Source organism: Salmo trutta, chromosome 18 (assembly GCF_901001165.1).
Source record: "Salmo trutta chromosome 18, fSalTru1.1, whole genome shotgun sequence".
In the NCBI taxonomy this organism is placed as follows: domain Eukaryota; kingdom Metazoa; phylum Chordata; class Actinopteri; order Salmoniformes; family Salmonidae; genus Salmo; species Salmo trutta.
In genome coordinates, this window is record NC_042974.1 from 51,166,342 (window position 1) to 51,193,414 (window position 27,073).

General features: G+C 44.1%; 1 protein-coding gene across 1 annotated transcript in view; it reads left to right on the plus strand.

Moving 5' to 3' along the window:
- The first annotated feature begins 2,592 nt into the window (after positions 1–2,592).
- Positions 2,593–27,073, plus strand: part of LOC115153487 (ras-related protein Rab-37) — a 30,139-nt gene continuing 5,658 nt past the window's right edge. Inside the window, exons 1-5 of the mRNA XM_029698974.1 lie at positions 2,593–3,029; positions 20,420–20,530; positions 20,627–20,668; positions 20,765–20,831; positions 23,982–24,034. Coding sequence (XP_029554834.1) covers positions 2,871–3,029; positions 20,420–20,530; positions 20,627–20,668; positions 20,765–20,831; positions 23,982–24,034 — 432 coding nt within the window. The 5' untranslated portion in view covers positions 2,593–2,870. The remainder of the gene's footprint in view (positions 3,030–20,419; positions 20,531–20,626; positions 20,669–20,764; positions 20,832–23,981; positions 24,035–27,073) is intronic.

Below are 27,073 nucleotides of genomic sequence, written 5' to 3' on the forward strand. Positions count from 1 at the left end.
GACCCTGGGACTGAACACCTCTCTCTACAACTGGACCCTGGACTTCCTGACGAGCCGTCCCCAGGTGGTGAGGCTAGGCAACAACACATCAGCCACGCTGAGCCTCAACACGGGGGACCCTCAGGGGTGCGTGCTTAGTCCCCTCCTGTACTCACTGTTCACCCACAACTGTGTGGCCTGCATGACTCCAACACCATCATGAAGTTTGTCGACAACAGTGGTAGGCCTAATCACCAATGACTATGAGACAGCCTATAGGGAGAAGGTCAGAGACCTGGCAGTGTTGTTCCAGAACAACAACCATTCCCTCAACGTCAGCAAGACAAAGCAGATGATCAACTGGCAACTGCTTGGCATCCGACAGCAAGGCACTACAGAAGGTAGTGTGTACAACACAGTACATCACTGGAGCTGAGCTCCCTGCCATCCAGGACCTTTATAACCGGTGGTGTCAGAGGAAGACCCGAAAAATTGTCAAAGACTCCAGCCACCCAAGTCATAGACTGTTCTCTCTGCTACGGCACAGCAAGCGGTACTGATCAAGTCTGGAACCGACAGGACCCTGAACAGCACACCAATTACCTCGTACCCCTGCACATCGACTCGGTACTGGTACCCTGTGTATATAGATAGCCAAGTTATCATTACTCATTGTGCATTTATTACTTTTATTATTATGTGTTATAAAATTCTATTATTTCTCTATTTTCTTTCTCTATGCATTGTTGGGAAGGGCCTGTAAGTAAGCATTTCACTGTTCATCTGCACCTGTTGTTTATGAAGCATGTGATTAATAAAATGGGATTTTGATTAGATTGAATGATTTATGGATGTTTCCCTAGCCTCGAGTACCACACTCCTATCAGAGAGGGTCTTAATATACATTAGGCATTTATAACATGTTTTCCCTGTTTATAACACATTCATAACATATTATATAATTATAATATATGTAATTTTGCTTTAATCCAAAGCAATTTACAGTCATGCATGCATAAATCTTTGGTATGGGTGACATGCCCTAACAACTGAGCTATGTATAGTCTTACTGTATAGTGTTGGGTGGCCTGGTAGCTCCACACACTGCGGCAGAGAAGGTATTTCCTGTACAGGACCACCAGGAGGATGAGAATCACTACGAAGAACGCCAGGCAGGACACTACAGAAAAGAAGACAACAAGAAGACAGGCATGAAGAGACTTTATAAAACATATGTGACATTAAAGTAAACATATAGGTTATGCACGATTGCTTTTACATATTTATTTATAAAAATTCAAAAAGCACTCGCACATTTGAGCAATCTTTTTTGCAGGTGCATGGTAACAGTTGAACAAGACGAAGGAAAAAGTTAACCGCACACTGCTCTTGATAATATCACTGATCTTACGAATCGGCCTAACACATGCAAAATATACATAACCTAAACAACCAACAGTTTGGCAGTCCTGTATAAAAGCAAAAGGTTTATGTAGCCTGAATGCTGTATGATATGTTTATAGTTTAGCAGCCTGCTTAGGTTATGTGACTGCCACCACTCACCCGAGGCCACGATGACCGTTATCTGATCCGCTGTCAGTGTAGGTCGAATAGTTGTAGTTGCAGACGAAGACATCTTAAACTAAAGTAAGTCAGTATAGTAGCCTTGTGAACCAGGTTCTGCTACGTAGACAGTTCTAAATAAAAACGTTGGCTATTCATTCGCTCCATTAAGCTTCTACTGTCCAAACCGCGAAGATTAAACCAATTGAAAAAGAAAATCGATATTATCTTCCCCTTCATTCGAGGACAGAGCCCCACACTGTTAAATCCAGTTATGCTGCAGGAGTGTATCACCTACTGTCTGTCCGAATTTGGAACGCACTAGTTGGAAAGAAGGGGCCTAGCATCACGTGTACCCGCCCTTCAATGGTCCATTTACGTATTTGGCTAAGATACAGACCTTTCACGTCTGTTTAGGTGAAAAAATAGAACTGGAGAAAAAAACTTTGCTAGGTTTTGAATGAGGCGCAGCCTACTGGACACATACGATACACGTATCAAAGTATTGTTTCAGTTGTAAACTGGTAGGCTACAGACCAGACAGATCTTTGGAACCAGAATTATAGAAAGCTTCGTTAATTCATAGCCGACGGATCTAGGCATCTTAATTCATTCAGTAAACATGCGATGGGATTCTCTGACTTCCCCTCCCTGAAACCACCGACTCTTGAGTTGACAGGCTCATTAAAATGTGCAAGTATCACATCAGAAAGATTATATATATCTTCTCATAATAAAGATATGTAATCTATCTACAAATTAAGGAGATATTGAATTATCTAGCTCAGCTCCATGATGCGCTCAGGAGGAATCCCCCAGCCGTTCGTGCTATTCGGGATCCTACCCCATTGAAGTTGAAATGTGAAATGGTTAAGGTAAGGGTTATGGTTAAGGTTAGGGTTATAGTAAGGGTAGGAGTTAGGGTTTTAGAGTAGGGACGTCCCAAGGATCCCTGTTAGCACTGACCATGCCCCAACCTCCTCCTCCCACTCCCCTCCTCCTCCTTCAGAACTATCCATGGTGCTGAACACGATTCGCTCTGACGTTGATACACTGTCACGTTGTGCGTTGTGCTGGCTGTAGCTGTATGGTACAGTCAGCCTCCTACATGTCTCTTACATGTAAGTCATTACAGAGAAAAGCTGTGGGCAACATGCCTGGTATTCGTGTTGGGGGTTTCGTGGTTTCACACAAAGAAAAGTAGGAGGAAAGAGAGAGAAAAGGGGAGAGAGAAATAGATAGTTGTCAGGAAATATTTGCCTAATTTTCTAAGGGCGCATCATTGATTTTAGCATTGTATCCTGGTCTGTCTTGAGCGCTTCGAGAGGATGGAGACGATGGAGTCCATGGAGCCGATATCTGCGCACTACACCACGGCATACCCGGAGATCCACCCTGACAGCGCCTATGGATCTACGGAAGGGGAGGAGAACCATTCACCGTCTGCCACCCCAGCTCTTTCATACGACGAAGAATTAATGCACAAGGTAGGAGGATGGTTGGATTAATGTCTAGATAATATCAAACTCTGTTACTTGTTGATTTTCTCATAAGACGAGGCTATACACTCGGTTATCTCTTATTGATTTCAGTCACGTTTAGATACAACTCGTAATGGTTCAGCTCTTTGGTGCCACATCTAAATAACAGTTGTCTTGACCTGGCGGAATAGCACTTTGAATCGTCATTGGGCTTTCCATGGGACTGAAACGCTGGATAGCAGTTGGATAATAGCCCACTGACCATCGCAGCAGGAGAGAGTGGATGACGATGTTTACAAACCAAAGCAAACACCTGTACTGTGCCCTCCCCGTCCCCGCAGTGTTTCGGTTCGCTGCCAGTACCAGCTCATACCCTGTCCAAATAACCTCACATTAACTAACCAGCCTTCGAGTCCACAGCTTCAGCCTGGTCTCATAGACTAGACGTAACATAGTAAATGTAAATCCGGGACACTCAAATGAGTATGATATGTGTAATTACATAAGACAGAAGGTTACTTAAGGCAAAAACTAAAGTAGGTGGAATAATGCGAATGTCTAAGAACCCAAAGGTAGGGTGACATAATTTAAAATACTCAAATGTGGGACAACAGGACATTGATTCAGTGTTGATCTAACTTTACTTAACAAGCACAATTGTAAGAAGTGAAGTGGCGTAGTGACGCTCTGTGCAGAACATTTGGTGATGCAGAAAGGAGAGACCACATGTGTGGCAGCTTTATGAAAATCTGGGAATATTTGGCCAAGGAAATATTTCTGGTTGGTCTCAGGAAATGTTAAAACAGGGAGACTTTTAAAACAGGATTGAATGAAGTAGCAGCAAATATATTGAGTAAGCAACTAATGAGCACAGAGACCTCCCAAGTTTGACGAAATTACCTTATATCTTTCAGTCTAATACGGATACTTACCTGCTTTTGTAGCTCTTCATCAGAACAATACATTTCACTGCACTAATCTGGTCTATGTGCCAATATTTTATATATTTTTTAAACACCATTTTTTGTAAGTAGTTAGGTCTACTGTCCTCTTCAAGTATAGCTGGAACAAAGGTTATGGATATACTGACAAGTTACATGCCTCTCCACCGTAACAATGGGAGTCGTTGTCCACAAAGTGGCACAGTGGGCAGTCTAGACGTCTAAACCTCACGTAGCAAATAAGTCATACATTTTTTTGTTCTCCAAATTCAACACTCTCTCGTTGACCGCCATTAAAAAACTCATTGCTTCATGGGAAAAACAACAAAAAAACACCACCTGCTTAAGGGAAGCATATTTTCCGCCGAGTTGGGCATCTCTCTTCCTCTCTGGCTGAAATTGAGTACCACAGTATGAGTCATAATACCCATAAAACCTAGCAGTTAAACAAGGAAATGGTTCCAATAGTTTTTCCACCTTTCATTTTTCCATGAGGGATTTTATAAGGACTTCATATAAGGTCTGCGTTTCGTGTAGGCTTACCCTGTCTTGACGTTTTGATAACCACGTAAATCTCTCTCGGACAAGGTAACTTTTATCAATATATTTGCCTGTAATTACCCCCCAAAAATGAAATGCTAATTAGCCTCTAATGTGGCTATCATACAGAACTACAGATCCTGTCGCAAGCTTTGAATTCATTACTCAAGGCAGTGTTGCAGGGAGGGAAAAACCTCACCATTTCGCCAAGCTAAATCTCAGGAACAAGTAGCAAGGAACCTACAAGTAAAGTATAACATAATAACTGATAGATATTATAGTCTTTTTGTAGTTTCTCGTTTAAATAATTTATATTGTGTATTTATCATGTGCACTGCTGTTTAGCATATTTAAAAAACCTACCTTAGCACGTTTTATTACTAGAATTGTTTAAATTACCCTGGCCTTTGTAGCTAACTAGCTAACCTTAGGTCTCTCCGTCGATCAGAAGCAAGGGTGGTTCTGTGCTATGTAACCACTACTGCCGATTGTAACCACTACTCCGATAAGCATGCATGTGTATTTGATCATTTTCCGAACTCTGTAAGAGAGAGGCATCGCTGGAGCCGTGTGATAAGGTAAGCCCTGTTTGCTAGCTGCTAATAAGCTATTTTGGTTAGTCCAAAGATCTATAGTTAGCTAGGTGCTTATGAAAATTAGCTAGATAACCACCGACTGTAGTTACGTATATAACGCACATTACCTTCCTTACAAGTAAAAATAAAACCAGCATTAGCTAGCATAATGACTGTGCTGACTTTTTTATTGACAAGTATTTAGTGAGCTAGCCAGCTAGTTAAGGTTGGCTCACAGTTTGTGTAGTCATGCTTTTTCACATTAGCCCACCAAGGAAGGGATATTTAGCTAGCTAGTTAACGTTAACTCATCGTTTGTGTAGTCAGACTTGCCAGCTAATGTTAGGCCATCATCATGGCAAGGATAGTTGATTAACTAGCATGTCACCGCTTAGAAAAGTCTGACTACACGAACAGTGAGCTAATGTTAACTAGCTAGCTAGCTAAATATCACCTGGTGGGCCAGCTAGTTAGGCACCTTGGTTGGCTAGTTAGCTACATTAGCTAAAGTTAGCTGGCTAGCTACCTTACATTGGACTTGTGGGCTTTTCCCATACAAAACACTGAAACGGTTTTGTTCCACGAGTGCATCTGTTGTTCATGGCTAATCAAATATTCCTGTGAAGTCAATTAGACATGTCAACAGGGATGTAAATGAAGCTATCCCGAGGCTAGTACTTTTCAAACTGGCCTAGTAGACAATGTGCTAAACTAGCCTGACACAAAAGTGAAATGGATAGTAGAAAATGTGCCAAACTAGCCTGACACAGCAGGGAAATTTTGCCTTTACAATCATCGCATGCCACAGATTTTGGACCTAAATGTTACCCGGGCTAGTTAAAATCGTGGTCTGCTGGCCAATGCCCAAAATCCTTATATTCCATCCCTGCATGTCAGTCCCTTTCAGACGATCCCCCTGTCGATCCCTGTTGGTCCTCCTCAGTGACCTCACAGCTGAAGGTTTAAACTTTCTTTTGAGAAGTCTGTTGGTTATGGTATTTAAATATAGATGTTACCATTTTAGAAATCAACCTATCTAGCTAGTAAAAGTAACTTATTTTTGTCTTTCAGACTGGCGGACTGGAAACCCAGTGACAACACTTGGGTCTGCAGCTGCCATTTTCAGTTGGGAAAGAGAAATGGCCCTGTATTTTGCAGAAAAAGTAGCTCATCCACCATGCCAGAAGAGGAACATCCAGACACATCCACCATGGCAGTCAATGAAGTTCCAGGCCCCTCGGCCTCTGAAGAATGTAGGAGACTGCTGTCTGCACAGTTGCAGAATGTTCTCACTGAGGTACATCTTGAGGAAACATTAGCACAGTTGAAGGTTCTACACGAGAATCAGCTGTATACCTGCAACTGGTATTCAGCATCACATTTCTCTGATAAAATACTTAGGGTGGAAACAGTACTTCCAGACAAAGGCATGTTCACCATCGTTGTTGAATACTTTGAACGTTGCAAGGACTGCGTTGTCTGCTTTGCCAAGTGGAGTGTTAAGGTGCTGTCATTTGAGGATCAAGTGTTTATGGCGCTTATGAAGTTGTGTCACAGCACACCAACTTGCACCTGGCTCAATTATTCCGTTGTAGTGCAAGCACTATCAGCAATGTTACCAACACTTTAATTCACGTGATTCACGTAATCCAACTTTTTTCTTTATCACCATGAAGACTGTTCCAAGTCGGGAGAAGAACCAAACGTGCTTGCCTGCGTCTTTTCAGGGGTCCAGCAGAAACTGCAGATGGTCATTGACTGTACTGACATAAAATATAACCTGTTCTGGGAGGAGCCTAGTGTGTGTGTGTCTGAACAATGTGGAATATTTTTGGACCATTGGATTGGAATAAAACCTCAAGGTAAGACAAAAATGTATTTGTGTGCAAAAACTATTTACAAGATATTTACAAATGTTCACTGTTGCAGTGCCAACTTTGGATGCATGTGGTCCTTGAAAAACTCCTCTAGTCCAGCAATACTAGTCTGCCAGAGGTCGTCACACTGGACGGGGATGGTGATGGAAGCTTTGGTGGTCCACAAAACGAAGAAGCAAGTGTCCCTTCCAGTGATGTGGAACTTCCCTTCGACCTGGTGCCAGTAAGGATGGTCTCCATGTAGGCGGTAAGACCCTCCCTCCTCCTGGATATAGAAATCCTTCGACTTCACTGCCTTTTCAATGGTAAGGTCCCTTGCACCATAGGGACACTTGACCTCCACCACTGCTGTGGTGCCCACCAAACCATCCGGTGAGACACCCAGGATCCCAGACCCTGTGACCAAAAACCCTGACTCCTGCACATCCATCCCTGTAGCCATTTTGAATGCCTTGATGCCCTCTTCATTATCTGTACCCCACTTTACAGACAACACCCCATCCAATGACTGTGATCTGAGGACCCTTTTTTAGCAGAGATGGAGTAACTGGCAGCCAGCCTCCCTCTCCTTATGGTGTACCAGTTTGGTTTGGTGCGCTGTCCCACAGTTGCCTGCCGTAGAGCCTCCTACAGCTCCACCGACAGTGCCATGCCAGCCAGGATGCCTGCATGCCCCAGGTGGCCTTTTTTTAAACAATGTCCAGTACAGACAAGGGTGACAGGGAGGGTAGCGGTTGTTCTGGCTCAGGTTCAAGGAGACATGCCATTCCACTAAACCTGCCCCGGAAACGGTTCCTTAGCTTGTACTTTTCGTCCGGCTGCAGGTCCTCAACTGACTGCACCTGGTTGGGCACGTCTGGCTTCCTCCGCTTGCATTCCACATCCGTACAGCCGATATTGTGAACTGCAAAAATAACCAACGCCGCTGTATAGCTACACTTATGAGCTCCACGGGGGCATTTGCATGTGGTAGAGAGAATCCCCTGGTCACCTATAGAGACCTGCCAAGAGGAAGGAGGTTAATGCCTTTCAATACATGACTTTGAACACCTCAAAATACATTTGTTGTAAGAAATGTGCTATATAAATAAAGTTTCATTTGATTGATGACATTACAGCTGTAGAATATTTAATTAACTGTAATTTTCACATGAGGACAAGTGCAGTTTTTCCATAAACTTTTAATTGATAACTTGGGATTTTATCACTTGACATATCACTCATACAGTGGGAAGGATCCTATAAATCAAGACAGTGTGAATGCATGTACCACTCTGAATAAATAAATACTGTGTCTTTGAAGATTTGTCTCTGGTCATGCAACTACAATACAGGCTGGATGTCTTAACAAAGTCAATAATTCTGAATGTCAATAGATTTTTAGATTCATTCTCATGAATGACAAAATTGTAGAACTGAGTTATCACTCATCTGAGTCTGGTATCCGGGGTAATTTAGTAAATGATTATATCATTGATTAAGTATCTCTTTCCTTGTGGACACAGGATAAACTTTATCCCTCATGCTGGTCCTGACCGAACCGGTAAGTTGCCCCTCCCTATAGCTGCACTTCTCCACATTGCCAGACTTATAGTGGTCTTCTCCCCTTTTAATGCTCTTATGTTCATTCTTGAAAAATGCCATAAGGTCTGAACTTGACACTAAGGTCGACATACTGAACAAACAATTATCTAGGCTAAGTAAAACAAAATCATTTTTTTATCTATTGCTTTGCTAACTTGCGAGCTAAAGTGTAGTCTGTGACAAGCTAAGATAGAGAAACCAGATGGAAGAAGTTCAACACTTTATTCAATTAATTTCAATACAGCACATGGATTCATCATGGATTGGGCACAGGACTCTGATCGCGCTGGTGAATGGTAGCTGACGATGTCAGCTAGAGATGAAGTGCAGGAACTTCCTGCAGGAATTTATAGTTTTGCTGAGGTCTTCTCTGTTGCTAAACTCAGCAAAAAAAGAAACCTCCCTTTTTCAGGACCCTGTCTTTCAAAGATCATTCGTAAAAATCCAAATAACTTCACAGATCTTCATTGTAAAGGGTCTAAACACTGTTTCCCATGCTTGTTCAATGAACCATAAACAATTAATGAACATGCACCTGTGGAACGGTCGTTAAGATACTAACAGCTTACAGACGGTAGGCAATTAAGTTCACAGTTCTGAAAACTTAGGACACTAAAGAGGCCTTTCCACTGACTCTGAAAAACACCAAAAGAAAGATGCCCAGGGTCCTTGCTCATCTGCGTAAATGTGCCTTAGGCATGCTGCAAGGAGGCATGAGGACTGCAGATGTGGCCAGGGCAAAAAATTGCAATGTCCGTACTGTGAGACGCCTAAGACAGCACTACAGGGAGACAGGACGGACAGCTGATCATCCTCGCAGTGGCAGACCACGTGTAACAACACCTGCACAGGATCGGTACATCCGAACATCACACCTGCGGGACAAGTACAGCATGGCAACAACTGCCCAAGTTACACCAGGAACGCACAATCCCTCCATCAGTGCTCAGACTGTCCGCAATAGGCTGAGAGAGGCTGGACTGAGGGCTTGTAGGCCTGTTGTAAGGCAGGTCCTCACCAGACATCACCGACAACAACGTCGCCTATGGACACAAAACTCACCGACGCTGGACCAGGCAGGACTGGCAAAAAGTGCTCTTCACTGACGAGTCACGGTTTTGTCTCACCAGGGGTGATGGTCAGATTCGCGTTTATCGTCGAAGGAATGAGCGTTACACCGAGGCCTGCACTCTGGAGCAGGATCAATTTGGAGGTGGAGAGTCCGTCATGGTCTGGGGCGGTGTGTCACAGCATCATCGGACTGAGCTTGTTGTCATTGCAGGCAATCTCAACGCTGTGCGTTACAGGGAAGACATCCTCCTTCCTCATGTGGTATCCTTCCTGCAGTCTCATCCTGACATGACCCTCCAGCATGCCAATGCCACCAGCCATACTGCTCGTTCTGTGCGTGACTTCCTGCAAGACAGGAATGTCAGTGTTCTGCCATGGCCAGCGAAGAGCCCGGATTTCAATCCCATTGAGCACGTCTGGGACCTGTTGGATAGGAGGCTGAGGGCTAGGACCATTCCCCCCAGAAATGTCCAGGAACTTGCAGGTGCCTTGGTGGAGAAGTGGGGTAACACTGGCAAATCTGGTGCAGTCCATGAGGATGAGATGCACTGCAGTATTTAATGCAGCTAGTGGCCGCACCAGATACTGACTGTTACTTTTGATTTTGACCCCCCCTTTGTTCAGGGACACATTATTCAATTTCTGTTAGTCACATGTCTGTGGAACTTGTTCAGTTTATGTCTCAGTTGTTGAATCTTATGTTCATACAAATATTTACACATGTTAAGTTTGCTGAAAATAAACACAGTTGACAGTGAGAGGATGTTTCTTTTTTTGCTGAGTTTATTTAGGATTTAGCATTTGTTTTAGGTAATTGAGGCGAATATATTAATATAACTCCCCTTGTCCGAGAAATAATTACACGGTTATCAAAATGTCACGCCAAGGTAAGCCTACACCAAATACACACTTAATTTGAAGTGTTTGTAAAATTACCTATGTGAGAAATGAATGGTGAAAAGACAATTGGAACCATTTCCGTGTTTTACCGCTAGGTTTTGTGGGTATTATGACGTGTCAACTCTGGGGGACTATTTAGGCTGCAGTTCACTTTACTTAAATATGCAGTTTGCAAAGACTACAGTTCAATCCAGTTGAATTGGCTGCTGCAGTTGCATCAAAGGTTTTGTTCTCTTGGGATTGGCCTGGCTACATTTCATTATATTTTATCAATCGTCTGGACTGGCCTAGTTCTTTTCACTGTTGTGCCGCTCCGTTAGTACTGTATATAGGTCAGAGTAGGGCACCACTGCACTGCTTTCCTTTCTCTCTGAGATCAGGGGCAGCGAGGGAGCCCATTGATAAAAACATTTGTAGTACAAGCCAATGGCTGAATGACCGTAGACGTGGAGTCATCAGTGGGTTTTAGATCTCTCTACACAATGCTAAAGAATGATTGTAGTGGTCAGTCCCTTTTGTAGTAATGGTCCTATAGCTTTCTAATTAGTCTGAATGACCTTATTGACAGCACTCTCTACAAGCCCCATAGGACACACACACACACACACACACACACACACACACACACACACACACACACACACACACACACACACACACACACACACACGCACGCACATCTGAACTGTCTGTTTTACTTATGATCTTGGAGGCAGAAGTAATACGTTTCAGTACAACATCCTGCTCCACAAAGACATCTGCGTTTTAACCCTCTCTGTGACTCAGCCTTCACATTGACTCATCACCTACTTCCTGATCTCCGCCTACAGTAAAGGTCCACTGCATATTTGACAGGATTGCCCAATTCCCGACCAACCTTTATAGCCCTCACCCCCTGTGTACTTGTGGCAACCTGACTGGGTTGGTATTGGCCATATAGAGAATATTCCACCTAGCCTATCAGTGCAGAAGGAGTCATGCTCTCTGATGTAAGACAACGGGGTGTGTGATGACAACTCAAGCCACAGACAGGACACTTAGGGAATGTGTGTGTGTTTGTGTGTGTGTATATATACAGTGCATTCGGAAATTATATAGACCCCTTGACTTTTTCCACATTTTGTTACGTTAGAGCCTTATTCTAAAATTGATTAAATATATTTTATTCTCATCAATCTACACACAATACCACATAATGACAAAGCAAAAACTGGTTTTTAGAAATGTTTGAAAATAAAAAATAAATAAAAATGAAATATCAGTTTTACTTAAGTATTCAGACCCTTTATTCAGTACTTTGTTGAAGCATCTTTGGTTGCGATTACAGCCTTGAGTCGTCTTGGGTGTGACGCTACAATCTTGGGAGACCTGTATTTGGGGAGTTTTTCCCATTCTTCTCTGCAGATCCTCTCAAGCTCTGTCAGGTTGGATGGGGAGGGTCGCTGCACAGCTATTTTCAGGTCTCTCCAGAGATATTTAGATCGGGTTCAAGTCCGGGCTCTGGCTGGGCCACTCAAGGACATTCAGAGACTTGTCCCAAAGCCACTCCTGCATTGTATTGGCTCTGTGCTTAGGGTCATGGTGTCCTGTTGGAAGGTGAATCTTCGCACCCCCAGGCTGAGCGCTCTGGAGCAGGTTTTCATCAAGAATCTCTCTATACTTTGCTCAATTCATCTTTCCCTCGATCCTGACTGGTCTCCCAGTCTCTGCTTCTGAAAAACATTACCACAGCATGATGCTGCCACCCCCATGCTTCACCGTAGGGATGGTGCCAGGTTTCCTCTTGACGTGATGCTTGGCATTCAGGCCAAAGAGTTCAATCTTGGTTTCATCAGACCAGTGAATCTTGTTTCTCATGGTCTGACAGTCTTTCAGGTGCCTTTTGGCAAACTCCAAGCAGGCTGTCATGGGCCTTTTACTGAGGAGTGGCTTCCATCTGGCCGCTCTACCATAAAGGCCTGATTGGTGGAGTGCTGCAGAGATGGTTGTCCTTCTGGAAGTTTCCCCCATCTCCACAGAGGAACTCTGGAGCTCTGTCAGAGTGACCATCGGGTTCTTGGTCACCTCCCCGATCAAGGCCTTTCTCCCCCGATTGCTCAGTTTGGATGGGCGGCCAGCTCTAGGAAGATTCTTGGTGGTTCCAAACTTCTTCCATTTTAGAATGATGGAGGCCATTGTGTTCTTGGGGACCTTCAATGCTGTAGAATTGTTTTGGTATCATTCCCCAGATCTGTGTTTCGACACAATTCTGTCTCTGAGCTTTACGGACAATTCCTTCAACCTCATGGCTTGGTTTGTGCTCTGACATGCACTGTCAACTATGGGACCTTATATAGACCGGTGTGTGCCTTTTGAAATCATATCCAATCAATTGAATTTACCACAGGTGGACTCCAATCAAGTTGTAGAAACATCTCAAGGATGATCAATGGAAACAGGATGTACCTGACATCAATTTTGAGTCTCATAGCAAAGGGTCTGAATACTTATATAAATAAGGTATTTCTGTTTTTTATTTTTAATACGTGTGCAAAAATGTCTAAAAACATGTTTTCACTTTGTAATTATGGGGTATTGTGTGTAGATTGATGAGAATAAAATATAATTTTATACATTTTAGAATAAGGCTGTAACATAACAAAAAGTGAAGGGGTCTGAATACTTTCAGAATGCACTGTATGTGTGTGAGTTAATGGCGGACACTCACAGCCTCCTAACAAGCTCCTCATTAACCACAGAGATAAATGAACCATAAGTGCTTGGAGAGTGGATATATCCTCGTGTTGGTCACACACACACGCACACACACACACACACACACACACACACACACACACACACACACACACACACACTCTTCCTGTTTCTTCCACTGGTCCGTGACGAATTTCCCAAACATTTGCATCTGTTCCAGCTAATTGCATCTGAGTCTCCGGGGGGATATAATGCTCCATTTCCAGCAAACCCCATGTTACCACAGAAAAGCTTTGCTCATAATCCCCAACACACTTATTGCGTCCTCTTCCCCCTACCATACTCCCTCTTCCCTCCTTTCCTGTCGACTTACCCTCAATGATGTAACATGACTAGAGGTGGGTATATTATTAAAAACCTTTGAAGTTTACCAGTAAACCACCAGAATTTTGGTATGTTTCAAGGATTTTATGTAATCTTTCACAAGACATCTAGTGGCCCTTTTGGGTGCTTCAGATGATCATAGGTATATGTACTGTAAGTATCTCTGGTCCTCTGTGTGGCCTTATCACATGTCAAATATATGAAATAATTAAATAAGCTGATTTCAAAATAAAAACTATACAGCAATATGAAATAAAAAAAATTGTCATTATTATTAGTAGTATTATAACACAGAAATCTTATCTAAAACATAAAATGAACATGGAGTTTTAGCTCATTTTGGGACAATATGAGCGTTTTTCCCCATCTGACAAAGCTGTAAAACATGATCCTAAATATAAACCATCAACCATCAAAAAAGTGTTAAACAAATGTTATTTCATATTTGAGATTCTTCAAAGTAGCCACCCTTTGCCTTGATGACTGCTTTGCACACTCTTGACATTCTGTCAACCAGCTTCATGATGTAGTCACCTGGAATGCATTTCAATTAACAGGTGTGCCTTGTTAAAAGTTCATTTGTGGAATTTCTTTCCTTCTTAATGCATTTGCGCCAATCAGTTGTGTTGTGACAAGGCAGGGTTGGTGTACAGAAGATAGCCCTATTTGGTAATAGACCAAGTCCATATTATGGCAAGAACAGCTCAAATAAGCAAAGGGAAACGACAGTCCATCATTACTTTAAGACATGAAGGTCAGTCAATGCGGAACATTTCAAGAACTTTTAAAGTTTCTTCAAGTGCAGTTGCAAAACCATCAAGCATATGACTGTCTTGGTGTGTTTGGACCGTTCTAGTTTGTTGGTGATGTGGACACCAAGGAACTTGAAGCTCTCAACCTGCTCCACTACTGCCCACAACCTACTTGAGAAAAAGTATAGATACCTTAATAGAAAGTTACTCAAGTAAAAGTGAAAGTCACCCAGTAAAATCTTACTTGAGTAAATGTCTAAAAGTATTTGGTTCTAAATATATTAAGTATCAAAAGTAAATGTAATTGCTAAAATATATTTAAGTATCAAAAGTAAAAATATAAATCATTTAAAATTCCATATATTAAGCAAAGCAGATGGCATCATTTTCTTGTTTTGAAAATGTATAGATAACCAGGGGTACACTCCAACACTCAGACATAATTTACAAGCGATGCATGTGTGTTTAGTGAGTCTGCCAGATCAGAGGCATCAGGGATGTTCTCTTGATAAGTGCGTGAATTGGACCATTTTCCTGACCTGCTGCGCATTCAACATGTAATGAGTACTTTTAGGTGTCAGGGAAAATGTATGGAGTTAAAAGTACATGCTGTTCTTTAGGTATGTAGTGAAGTAAAAGTAAAAGTTGTCAAAAATATAAATAGTAAAGTAAAGTACAGATACCCCAATACCTTACAGCACTGCCAAAGTTACAATAGATTGCCATAGATTTTCTGTTAATTACCAAAATTATTAAACATTCCAGCAACTTTGGTAATTACCGGTAGCTTTGCAAACCTAAACATGACTAACCCCATATTACCCAGTGGAGGCTGCTGAGGGGAGAACAGCTCATAATAAAGTCCGGAACGGAGCAAATGTAATCAAATCAAATGTATTTATATAGCCCTTCTTACATCAGCTGATATCTCAAAGTGCTGTACAGAAACCCAACCTAAAACCCCAAACAGCAAGCAATGCAGGTGTAGAAGCACAGTGGCTAGGAAAAACTCCCTAGAAAGGCCAAAACCTAGGAAGAAACCTAGAGAGGAACCAGGCTATGAGGGGTGGCCCGTCCTCTTCAGGCTGTGCCGGGTGGAGATTATAACAGCACATGGCCAAGATGTTCAAATGTTCATAAATGACCAGCATGGTCAAATAATAATAATCATAGTAGTTGTCGAGGGTGCAACAAGTCAGTAACACAGGAGTAAGTGTCAGTTGGCTTTTTCATAGCCGATCTTTGAGAGTATCTCTACCGCTCCTGCTGTCTCTAGAGAGTTGAAAACAGCAGGTCTGGGACAGGTAGAACGTCCGGTGAACAGGTCAGGGTTCCAGCAGGTTTGGGACAGCAGACCTGGGACAGGTAGCACGTCCGGTGAACAGGTCAGGGTTCCATAGCCGCAGGCAGAACAGTTGGAACTGGAGCAGCAGCACGGCCAGGTGGACTGGGGACAGCAAGGAGTCATCAAGCCAGGTAGTCCTGAGGCATGGTCCTAGGGCTCAGGTCCTCCGTGAGAGAGTAAGAAAGAGAGAAAGACAGAATTAGAGAGAGCATATTTAAATTCACACAGGACACCGGAAAAGACAAGAGAAATACTCCAGATGTGACAGACTGACACTAGCCCCCCGACACATAAACTACTGCAGCATAAATACTGGAGGCTGAGACAGGAGGGATCAGGAGAAACTGTGGCCTCATCCGTTGAAACCCCCGGACAGGGCCAAACAGGTAGGATATAACCCCACCCAATTTGCCAAAGCACAGCCCCCCCCACCACTGGAGGGATATCTCCAACCACCAACTTACCATCCCGAGACAAGGCCGAGTATAGCCCACAAAGATCTCCGCCACGGCACAACCCAAGGGGGGGCGCCAACCCAGACAGGAAGACCACATCAGTGACTCAACCCACTCAAGTGACGCACCCCTCCCAGGGACGGCATGGAAGAACACCAGTAAGCCAGTGACTCAAACACCTAGGAACCATATTTTTGATGTATATGATTCCACCCCAGTCATTACCACGAGCCGGTCCTCCCCAATTAACTCCTCCATCCATCCATCCATCCTTCCATCCTTCCCCATTCTCCTCACTTCCCTCCCCAAACTCCCCTCCTCCCTCCCCATACTCCCTCCATCCTTCCTTCCCTTGCTGCTTCTCTCGGTGATGTAACATGGTCTGTGTGATATCAGTGGAGATGTAGGAGAGGAGACAGATGCATTAAAGTTGGATGAGGTTTAGATTAAATAGTAATTTAGCTGTCAGTCTGTTGGCAGGGAATCTGTGGTACAACTTTATCCATAGGGCTGTGTGTGTCAATGACAGCTTGTAAGTAAGCATTTCGCTGGACTGTTTTACACGTGTTGTATCCTGTGCATGCAACAAATATGCTTTTATTTGATTTGAACCCTGGTGTGCTACCAAAATGGGTGGGCATATTACGCAAATGTCTACCAACTCAAAGGCTGTGAGTTCAAATCTCATCATGGACAATTTTAGCTAATTAGCAATTTTTCAACCACTTACTACTTTTTAGCTACTTTGTAACTAAACTCAGCAAAAAAAGAAACGTCCTCTCACTGTCAACTGCATTTATTTTCAGCAAACTTAACATGTGTAAATACTTGTATGAACATAACAAAATTCAACAACTGAGACAAACTGAACAAGTTCCACAGACATGTGACTAACAGAAATGGAATAATGTGTCCGTGAACAAAGGTGGGGTCAAAATCAAAAGTAACAGTCAGTATCTGGTGTGGCCACCTGCTGCATTAAGTACTGCAGTGCATCTCTTCCTCATGGACTGCACCAGATTTGCCAGTTCTTGCTGTGAGATGTTACCCCACTCTTCCACCAAGGCACCTGCAAGTTCCGGACATTTCTGGGTGGAATTTTGATTTAAAAAATTAACCAGGTAGGCCAGTTGAGAACAAGTTCTCATTTACAACTGCAACCTGGCCAAGATGAAGCAAAGCAGTGTGACAAAAACAACAACACAGAGTTACAGATGGGAATAAACAATAACACAATAGAAAAATCTATATACAGTGTGTGCAAATGTAGTAAGATTAGGGAGGAATGGTCCTAGCCCTCACCCTCCGATCCAACAGGTACCAGACGTGCTCATTGGGATTGAGATCTGGGCTCTTCGCTGGCCATGGCAGAACACTGACATTCCTGTCTTGCAGGAAATCACGCACAGAACGAGCAGTATGGCTGGTGGCATTGTCATGCTGGAGGGTCATGTCAGGATGAGCCTGCAGGAAGGGTACCACATGAGGGAGGAGGAGGTCTTCCCTGTAACGCACAGCGTTGAGATTGTCTGCAATGACAACAAGCTCAGTCTGATGACACACCGCCCCAGACCATGACAGACCCTCCACCTCCAAATCAATCCCCGTTCCAGAGTACAGGCCTCGGTGTAACGCTCATTCCTTCGACGATAAACGCGAATCCGACCATCACCCCTGCTGAGACAAAACCGCGACTCATCAGTGAAGAGCACTTTTTGCCAGTCCTGTCTGGTCCAGCGACGGTGGGTTTGTGCCCATAGGCGATGTTGTTGCCGGTGATGTCTGGTGAGAACCTGCCTTAAAACAGGTCTACAAGCCCTCAGTTCAGCCTCTCTCTCAGCCTATTGCAGACAGTCTGATCACTGATGGAGGGATTGTGCGTTCCTCTTTAGTGTCCTAAGTTTTCATAACTGTGACTTTAATTGCCTTTATCTTTTTTTGCTGAGTTTACGTAGCATGTTAGTTAACCATTATCCTAACCCTAACCTTAGCTAAAAGGGTTAACTCTTCCCCTAACCCTAACCTTAACCCTTTAACCTAACTCCTAAACTTAACCCTGATCTTAACCCCAACCCCTCGCGTAGTTAACGTTAGCCACTTGCTAGAATTCGTAACATATCATACGTTTTTCAAATTCGTAACATTGTACATTTCCTAAATTCAGAACATATTGTACGCTTGACAAATTCGGAACATACCTATAATTCGAATTGTAATTCGGAACATATCATGCAAATTGGGTGATGGAAATCCACAAATTAATACATACCTTACGAAACATAACATATCTTACTAAAGACCTAAAGAGCTAAAACATCTTTTTTTTCTAGCGAAACAAACTGGTCTCAGAGCATTTCATATTATTCTGTGAGTAAATCTATGACAGTCCATTTAATGGGCTGAATAATACGACATGCTCTGAGACCAGTTAGTTAGAAAAAAAAACGTTTTAGCTCTTAAGGTTTTAAGATTTGAACGGTTTGGGCCAGAGACGAGTTGTTTTCTGCATTGTAAAGGTGCAAACACGGACACAAAGCTATGCTCTGTTTGTTCCTATGGCAGAGGCTGTGGTACAAGCCTTATCAGACTCGCCTATGCTAATGGTTTGTACAGGCAAACTAAAATTATACAAATGACTTTGCTGGTGATGTGCACCCCTCAAATTATACAAATGTAACAACAACCTTAGCGCTCTGGACTTGAAACATTGATACAGATGTAATGTAACCATGTGCTATTCAACATATTATCTGAGTGACACTGGTGCTGCCAAGACAAAATTCCATTGCTTTCCACAGGGCACGTTTATAAGTGATTGTTCAATAAAATAATAAAGATTAGGGAAAGTTTTGCGACACACCTGAGAGTTCCTCAAAGCACACCGGTTGAAAACCACTATCAAATCGATGATACAGATATACCATGCACCTATAATTGTGAATGAGTGTGTTAGACTTCTAATCTGGCTAGTGACCATTTTAGTTTATCCAGAATAGTGATCAATGTTGAGTTTAATCCAGTTGTAATTGAACCTTTATTTAACTAGGCAAGTCAGTTAAGAACAAATTCTTATTTACAATGACGGCCTATCCCGGCCAAACCCAGACAACGCTGTGCCAATTGTGCACCACGCTATGGGACACCCAATCACAGCCAGATGTGATACAGCCTGGATTCAAACCAGGGACTGTAGTGGCACCTCTTGCACTGAGATGCAGTGCCTTAGACCACTGCGCCACTCGGGAGCCCGATGAGTATACTTAATTTAAAGTCCTCATAATGGTATTTATCATTTATCCACTGTATTAGTTTTACATACTGCATGCAGTTTTATTACATATATAGATGTTACCAGAATACATTCACTGTATTACCCATAGCTTAATAATAATTTCATTTGTTAATATCCAAGCTGAAATAACCCAAAGAACCGATTTGAAATTGCAGCTCAAATAGCCAATCCCAGTATTGTTATATTTCTATTCGCATCTCCCGTCCCAATTTCCTTATCTCATTGAGCCGTCTGTCAAAATACATTTTAAAAAGCCTCATTTTCCTCACAGCTTTACATTTCATTTCTACATGTCTGTGTGTCAGTCTGTCTGTGTGCGTCTTAAATCCCATGGAAGCCGAGTTCAAAGACACTCTCAAAGTTGAGTCAGAGCTTTCTGAATCTACTTCAATGCTTCTACACTCAGTTACAGTCTATAATCCTGTGTGTGTGTTGAGTAAGATACTTAGCTGTGTCTGTTGGAAGAGCTCATTGATTCACCTAAGCCCATTCAGTTTGGGAGTCATCAAAAATCTATTGATCTCAGTTTTCCAAGGTAATCTTCTCACCGCTGTAGGAAGATAGGAGAGAATCTGTACAGTGTAAACATATCCACATGCTGTACATACATACCGTCATGCACAGGCTGACACACACACAAACATGATATGAATGGGCACTGTTTCACTCATTGATGCACATATAGATACATTTTTACATTACATTTTAGTCATTTAGCAGACGCTCTTAGTGAATGCATACATTTCATACATTATTTTTTATTTGTATTTTTTAAAATGTTTTTTTTTTGTGTACTGGCCCCCCGTGGGAATCGAACCCACAACCCTGGCATTGCACACACCATGCTGGCGTTGCAAAAATCATGCTCTACCAACTGAGCCACCGTGAAGGCTGCAGATACATGCACACACGTTCTCACGCATGTTTGCACACACAAATACAGACACACACGCTGATTATTGTCTTGTTGTGTGTGTTGTTGGCAGACTATCCTGGTGGGGGATAGTGGAGTGGGTAAGACGTCTCTTCTGGTCCAGTTTGACCAGGGCAAGTTCATCCCTGGATCCTTCTCTGCTACTGTTGGCATCTGCTTCACGGTGAGTGAGTGAGTGAGTGAGTGAGAGAGTGAGTGAGAGAGTGAGTGTGTGAGTGAATGTAATCAATCAATTGCCCCTCTTGTCTCATCTCCTCAGAACAAGGTGGTGACTGTAGACAACGTGAAGGTAAAACTACAGGTAAGTCAATCTGAATTAATCCATGTTCAAATATTTTTTGTTGCACAGAAAGGGGGATTTATTTTAATATTGTGTATTCTTTTCTCTTCATGTCAGATGTGGGACACTGCAGGCCAGGAGCGGTTCAGGAGCGTGACACATGCCTATTACAGGGATGCCCATGGTATAACAGTCTTGACACATGCCTATTACAGGGATGCCCATGGTATAACAGTCTTGACACATGCCTACACTCTTAGAAAAAAAGGTGCTATCTAGAGGATTCTTACAGGATTCTTCGGCTGTCCCCATAGGAGAACCCTTTGAAGAACCTTTTTTGGTTGCAGATAGAACCCTTTTCGGTTCCATGTAGAACCCTTTCTACAGAGGCTTCTACATGGAACCAAAAATGGTTCTACCTGGAACCAAAAAGAGTTATCCTATGGGGACAGCCAAAGAACCCTTTTGGAACCCTTTTTTCGAAGAGTGAACTACAGGAAGACGCAGTAAAACAGTCTTGACACATGCCTACTACAGGAAGACCCAGTTAAACAGTCTTGACACATGCTTACTACAGGAAGACCCAGTAAAACAGTCTTGACACATGCTTACTACAGGAAGACCCAGTAAAACAGTCTTGACACATGCTTACTACAGGAAGACCCAGTAAAACAGTCTTGACACATGCTTACTACAGGAAGACCCAGTAAAACAGTCTTGACACATGCTTACTACAGGAAGACCCAGTAAAACAGTCTTGACACATGCTTACTACAGGAAGACCCAGTAAAACAGTCTTGACACATGCCTACGTAACAGATGTGATCGTACTGTACTTCTTAACTCTCTTGCGTTGTATTTTTAAAGAAAGGACTGTCCAGCCAGTGGTCCCAGTTGGTGTTTATTCTGACGATAGACAGAAGAAAGCACATTAGATGTGCAGGACAACAGTATGTTGATGGCTGTAGATTTGGGATTTGTGTGTGAGCATGGAAATAACTGTGAATTAGCATGGAGTTAATGTGACCATTACAATTAAATCATGCTAGCGAACTTGCTCTTACAGCAATAACATAAAAAGCACATCCCGGGATGCCCCCAATATCGAACAAGTACCGTACACATCACAGGAGGTTGGTGGCACCTTAATTGGGGAGGACGGGTTCGTGTTAATGCCTGGAGCGGAATAAGTGGAATGGTATCAAATACATCAAACACATGGTTTCCACGTGTTTGATGCCTTTCCCTTCATTTGATTCCATTCGCTCCATTCCAGCCATTATCATGAGCCAACATTCCCATCAGTAGCCTCCTGTGGTACACATACAATACCAATCAAACGTTTGGACACGCCTACTCATTCAAGGGTTTCCTTTTTTTTAACTATTTTCGACATTGTAGAATAATAGTGAAGACATCAAAACTGTGAAATAACACATATGGAATCATGTAGTAACGAAAAAAGTGTTAAACCAATCAAAATATATTTTTCAAAGTAGCCACCCTTTGCCTTGATGACAGCTTTGCACACTCTTGGCATTCTCTCAACCATCTTCACCTGGAATGCTTTTCCAACAGTCTTGAAGGAGTTCCCACATATTATTCTGAGCACTTGTTGGCTGCTTTTCCTTCACTCAGCGGTCCAACTCATCCCAAACCATCTCAATTGGGTTGAGGTCGGTGATTGTGGAGGCCAGGTCATCTCATGCAGCACTCCATCGCTCTCCTTCTTGGTCAAATAGCCCTTACACAGATTGGAGGTGTGTTGGGTCATTGTCCTTTTGAAAAACAAATGATAGTCCCACTAAGCGCAAACCAGATGGGATGGCGTATCGCTGCAGAATGCTGTGAAGCCATGCTGGTTAAGTTTGCCTTGAATTCTAAATAAATCATCACAGTGTCACCAGCAAAGCACCCCCACACCATCACACCTCCTCCTCCATGCTTCATGGGGGAACCACACATGCGGAGATCATCCGTTCACCTACGCTGCATCTCACAAAGACACTGCGGTTGGAACCAAAAATCTCAAATTTGGACTCAACAGACCAAAGGACAGATTTCCACCGGTCTAATGTCCATTGCTCGTGTTTGTTGGCCCAAGCAAGTCTCTTCTTCTTAGTGGTGTCCTTTAGTATTGGTTTCTTTGCAGCAATTCAACCATGAAGGCCTGATTCACGCAGTCTCCTCTGAACAGTTGTGTATGTTACATGAACTCTTTGAAGAATTTATTTTGGCTGCAATCTGAGGTGCAGTTAACTCTAATGAACTTATCCTCTGCAGCAGAGGTAACTCTGGGTCTTCCTTTCTTGTGGCGGTCCTCATGAGAGTCAGTTTCATAGCGCTTGATTGTTTTTGCGACTGCACTTGAAGAAACGTTCAAGTTCTTGAAATTTTCCGCATTGACTGACCTTCATGTCTTAATGTAATGCTGAACTGTCCTTACTCTTTGCTTATTTGAGCTGTTCTTGACATAATATGGACTTGGTCTTTTACCAAATAGTGCTATCTTCTGTATACCACCCCTACCTTGTCGCAACACAACTGATTGGCTCAAATGCATTAAGAAGGAAAGAAATTCCACAAATGAACTTTTAACAAGGCACACCTGTTAATTGAAATGCATTCCAGGTGACTATCTCATGAAGTTGGTTGAGAGAATGCCAAGAGTGTGGAAAGCTGTCATCAAGGCAAAGGGTGGCTACTTTGAAGAATCTAAAATCTAAAATATATTATGATTTGTTTAACACTTTTTTGGTTACTACATGATTCCATATGTGTTATTTCATAGTTTTGATGTCTTCACCATTTTTTTTACAATGTAGAAAATAGTAAAAATAAAGAAAAGCCCTTGAATGAGTAGATGTTTGCAAACTTTTGACTGGTACTGTATATATAAAGTATATGTACATAATAAACTCGTACACATTGTAAATACATAAATAGAATGCACTATTTCAGAACGTGATTTATCGCTTGCATGTCAATATCAGACAGAAGAATTTACGATCTCCCCCTATCTACAAGCATGACCAATGGCAATATACCTTTTTGATATGTAAATTCAACCAACCAATAGGAATACACAAACATTGAATACATATTTCTGCAGTGTGAAGTGGATATGTGTAACAGTGTTACAGGTGTCCCTGTTACACCTTCTACAGGGACACCTACAGTAAAACAGTCTTGTCAAGCCAACAATCTGGCTCTGGCCAGATTGGCCAGGGATCTCAGCCATAAGGAGATACCTGATTATAACTTTAGCTATGTATATCATATACATACATCTATTATTCATAGGGCTACATTTCATGTTTTTTCTTTCTCACAGCCTTACTCCTTTTATATGACATCACCAGCAAATCCTCCTTTGACAACATACGGGTGAGTCTTGGTCTTGCTCTCTGCTTGACACCTCTGCCATTATAATGTCTTTAACTGGTGATGCCCTGCAGAATTGTTGACAAATGACTAATCATACCAATTATGAGGAGGATATTGCCTGAAATGTAAATTGATACCATAAAGTGTTGACATGAACAATAATGTGTGTGTGTGTGTGTGTATGTGCATGTGAAAACTAAATGGCCGAGTTCCTGCCCGACTACATTGCACTGTATCAACCACGTCATTGACTGTGCAGTTGGGCACTAGATTACTGTATCATATGATGTTATTAGCTGATATGTTAAATACAGTGTGTTTGGAAGGTATTCACATTTTGTTACTGTCACAGTGTTGCTAGGAGTGGTGGTAGGAGTCAGGCGCAGAGAGCAGAGGTACGGAACTTCGTTTTTATTTGAACAAAAAACAACAAGATCAACGCCAACACAAACGGCGTGGGAAAATTGCCAAGTGCCCAAAACAGGTGCACAGCATGTATACAATATTAAGTAAATAATCGCCAGCACATCCAACGACAAAAGTACAACCTGACGCTAAAATAATCCCGCACAACACTGGGCGGGCTAACCAGGCTTAAATAACCAAAATCAAAAGACCAAATGAGGAACAGGTGCAAACAATAAGACATACCAAACGAAAAGGAAAAAGGGATCAGCGGCGGCTAGTAGGTCGGCGACGACGACCGCCGAGCGCCGCCCGAGCAGGCAGGGGAGCCACCTTCGGTGGGATTCGTGACAGTACCCCCCTCCTGACGTGCGGCTCCCGCAGCGCGCCGCCACCGACCTCGAGGGCGACCCGGAGGACGAGGCGCAGGGCGATCCCCATGAAGGCGGTGGAACTCCCTCAGTAGTGGGGGGTCCAAAATGTCCCTCCTGTGTACCCAGCACCTCTCCTCCGCGCCGTACCCCTCCCAGTCGACGAGGTACTGTAGGCCCCCCCCCCCGAAGTCTGGAGTCCAGAATGGCGCGTATCCTATACGCCGGGGACCCCCCAATGTCCAGCGGGGGGAGGAACCTCCGGCACCTCACCTTCCTGCATGGGACCAGCCACCACCGGCCTGAGGAGAGACACATGAAACGAGGGGTTAATACGGTAGTAAGATGGAAGTTGTAACCGGTAACACACCTCGTTTATCCTCCTCAGGACTTTAAACGGCCCTACACACTGCGGGCCCAGCTTCCGGCAGGGCAAGCGGAGGGGCAGGTTTCTAGCCGAGAGCCAGACTCGATCCCCTGGTGCAAACACAGGGGTCTCACTGCGGTGCTGGTCAGCGCTCTTCTTCTGCCGTCCACTCGCCTTATTGAGTGCGTCTTGGACGGCTCTCCAGGTGTCCTTCGAGCGCTGCACCCAATCCTCCACCGCAGGAGCCTCGGTCTGGCTCTGGTGCCATGGAGCCAGGACCGGCTGGTAGCCCAACACGCACTGGAACGGTGACATGTTGGTTGATGAGTGCCGTAGAGAATTTTGGGCCATTTCTGCCCATGGCACGTATCTCGCCCATTCTCTGGGCCAGTCCTGGCAATACGTCCTTAGAAACCTACCCACCTCTTGGTTCACCCTCTCCACCTGCCCATTACTCTCGGGGTGGAAACCCGAGGTCAGGCTGACCGAGACCCCCAAACGTTCCATGAACGCCCTCCAAACTCTGGACGTGAACTGGGGACCCCGATCAGAAACGATGTCCTCGGGCACCCCGTAGTGCCGGAAGACATGGGTAAACAGTGCCTCCGCAGTCTGCAGAGCCGTAGGGAGACCGGGCAACGGGATGAGACGACAGGACTTCGAGAACCGATCCACAACGACCAGGATAGTGGTGTTCCCCTGAGATACGGGAAGGTCAGTGAGGAAGTCCACTGACAAGTGTGACCACGGCCGCTATGGAACGGGGAGGGGGTGTAATTTCCCTCTAGGCAGGTGTCGAGGAGCCTTGCTCTGAGCGCACACCGAGCAGGAGGAAACATAGAACCGCACGTCCTTACCCAAGGTGGGCCACCAGTACTTCCCCCTCAGGTTCCGCACTGTCCTCTCGATCCCAGGGTGACCCGAGGAGGGGAGATTATGGGCCCATCGAATCAATCGATCACGGAGACCAAGCGGTACGTACTGAACACCTGCCGGACACTGCGATGGTGCAGGTTCCGACCGTAACGCCCGCTCGATCTCCGCGTCCAGCTCCCATACCACCGGAGCTACCAAACACGACGCCGGAAGAATGGGAGCCGGATCGATGGCCCTCTCCTCGGTGTCATATAGGCGGGACAGTGCGTCGGCCTTCGTGTTCTGTGAACCTGGCCGATAAGAGATCGTGAACCGGAAACGGGTAAAGAACATGGCCCACCTGGCCTGACGCGGATTCAGTCTCCTAGCTGCCCGGATGTACTCGAGATTACGGTGGTCAGTCCAGATAAGGAAAGGGTGCTTAGCCCCCTCAAGCCAATGTCTCCACACCTTCAGAGCCTTGACCACAGCTAACAACTCCCTGTCCCCCACGTCATAGTTCTGCTCCGCCGGCCCTAGCTTCCTAGAAAAGAAAGCGCACGGGCAGAGTTTGGGTGGCGTGCCCGAGCGCTGTGATAGCACGGCCCCCACCCCAGCCTCGGACGCGTCCACCTCCACTATGAATGCCAAAGAGGGATCCGGATGAGCCAGCACTGGAGCGTCGGTAAACAGCTCCTTCAGGCGACTGAACGCTCTGTTCGCCTCTGCTGACCAGCGCAAGCGCGCCGGACCCCCCTTCAGCAGTGAGGTAATGGGAGCCGCAACTTGACCAAAGCCCCGGATAAACCTCCGGTAGTAATTGGCAAACCCTAAAAACCGCTGCACCTCCTTTACCGTGGTCGGAGTCGGCCAATTACGCACGGCTTTAACGCGGTCATCCTCCATCACCACCCCCGAGGTGGAAATGCGATACCCCAGGAAGGAAACGGCTCGTTTGAAAAACTCACATTTCTCAGCCTTGACGTACAGGTCATTCTCCAGCAGTCGCCCAAGCACCTTGCGCACCAGGGAGACATGCGC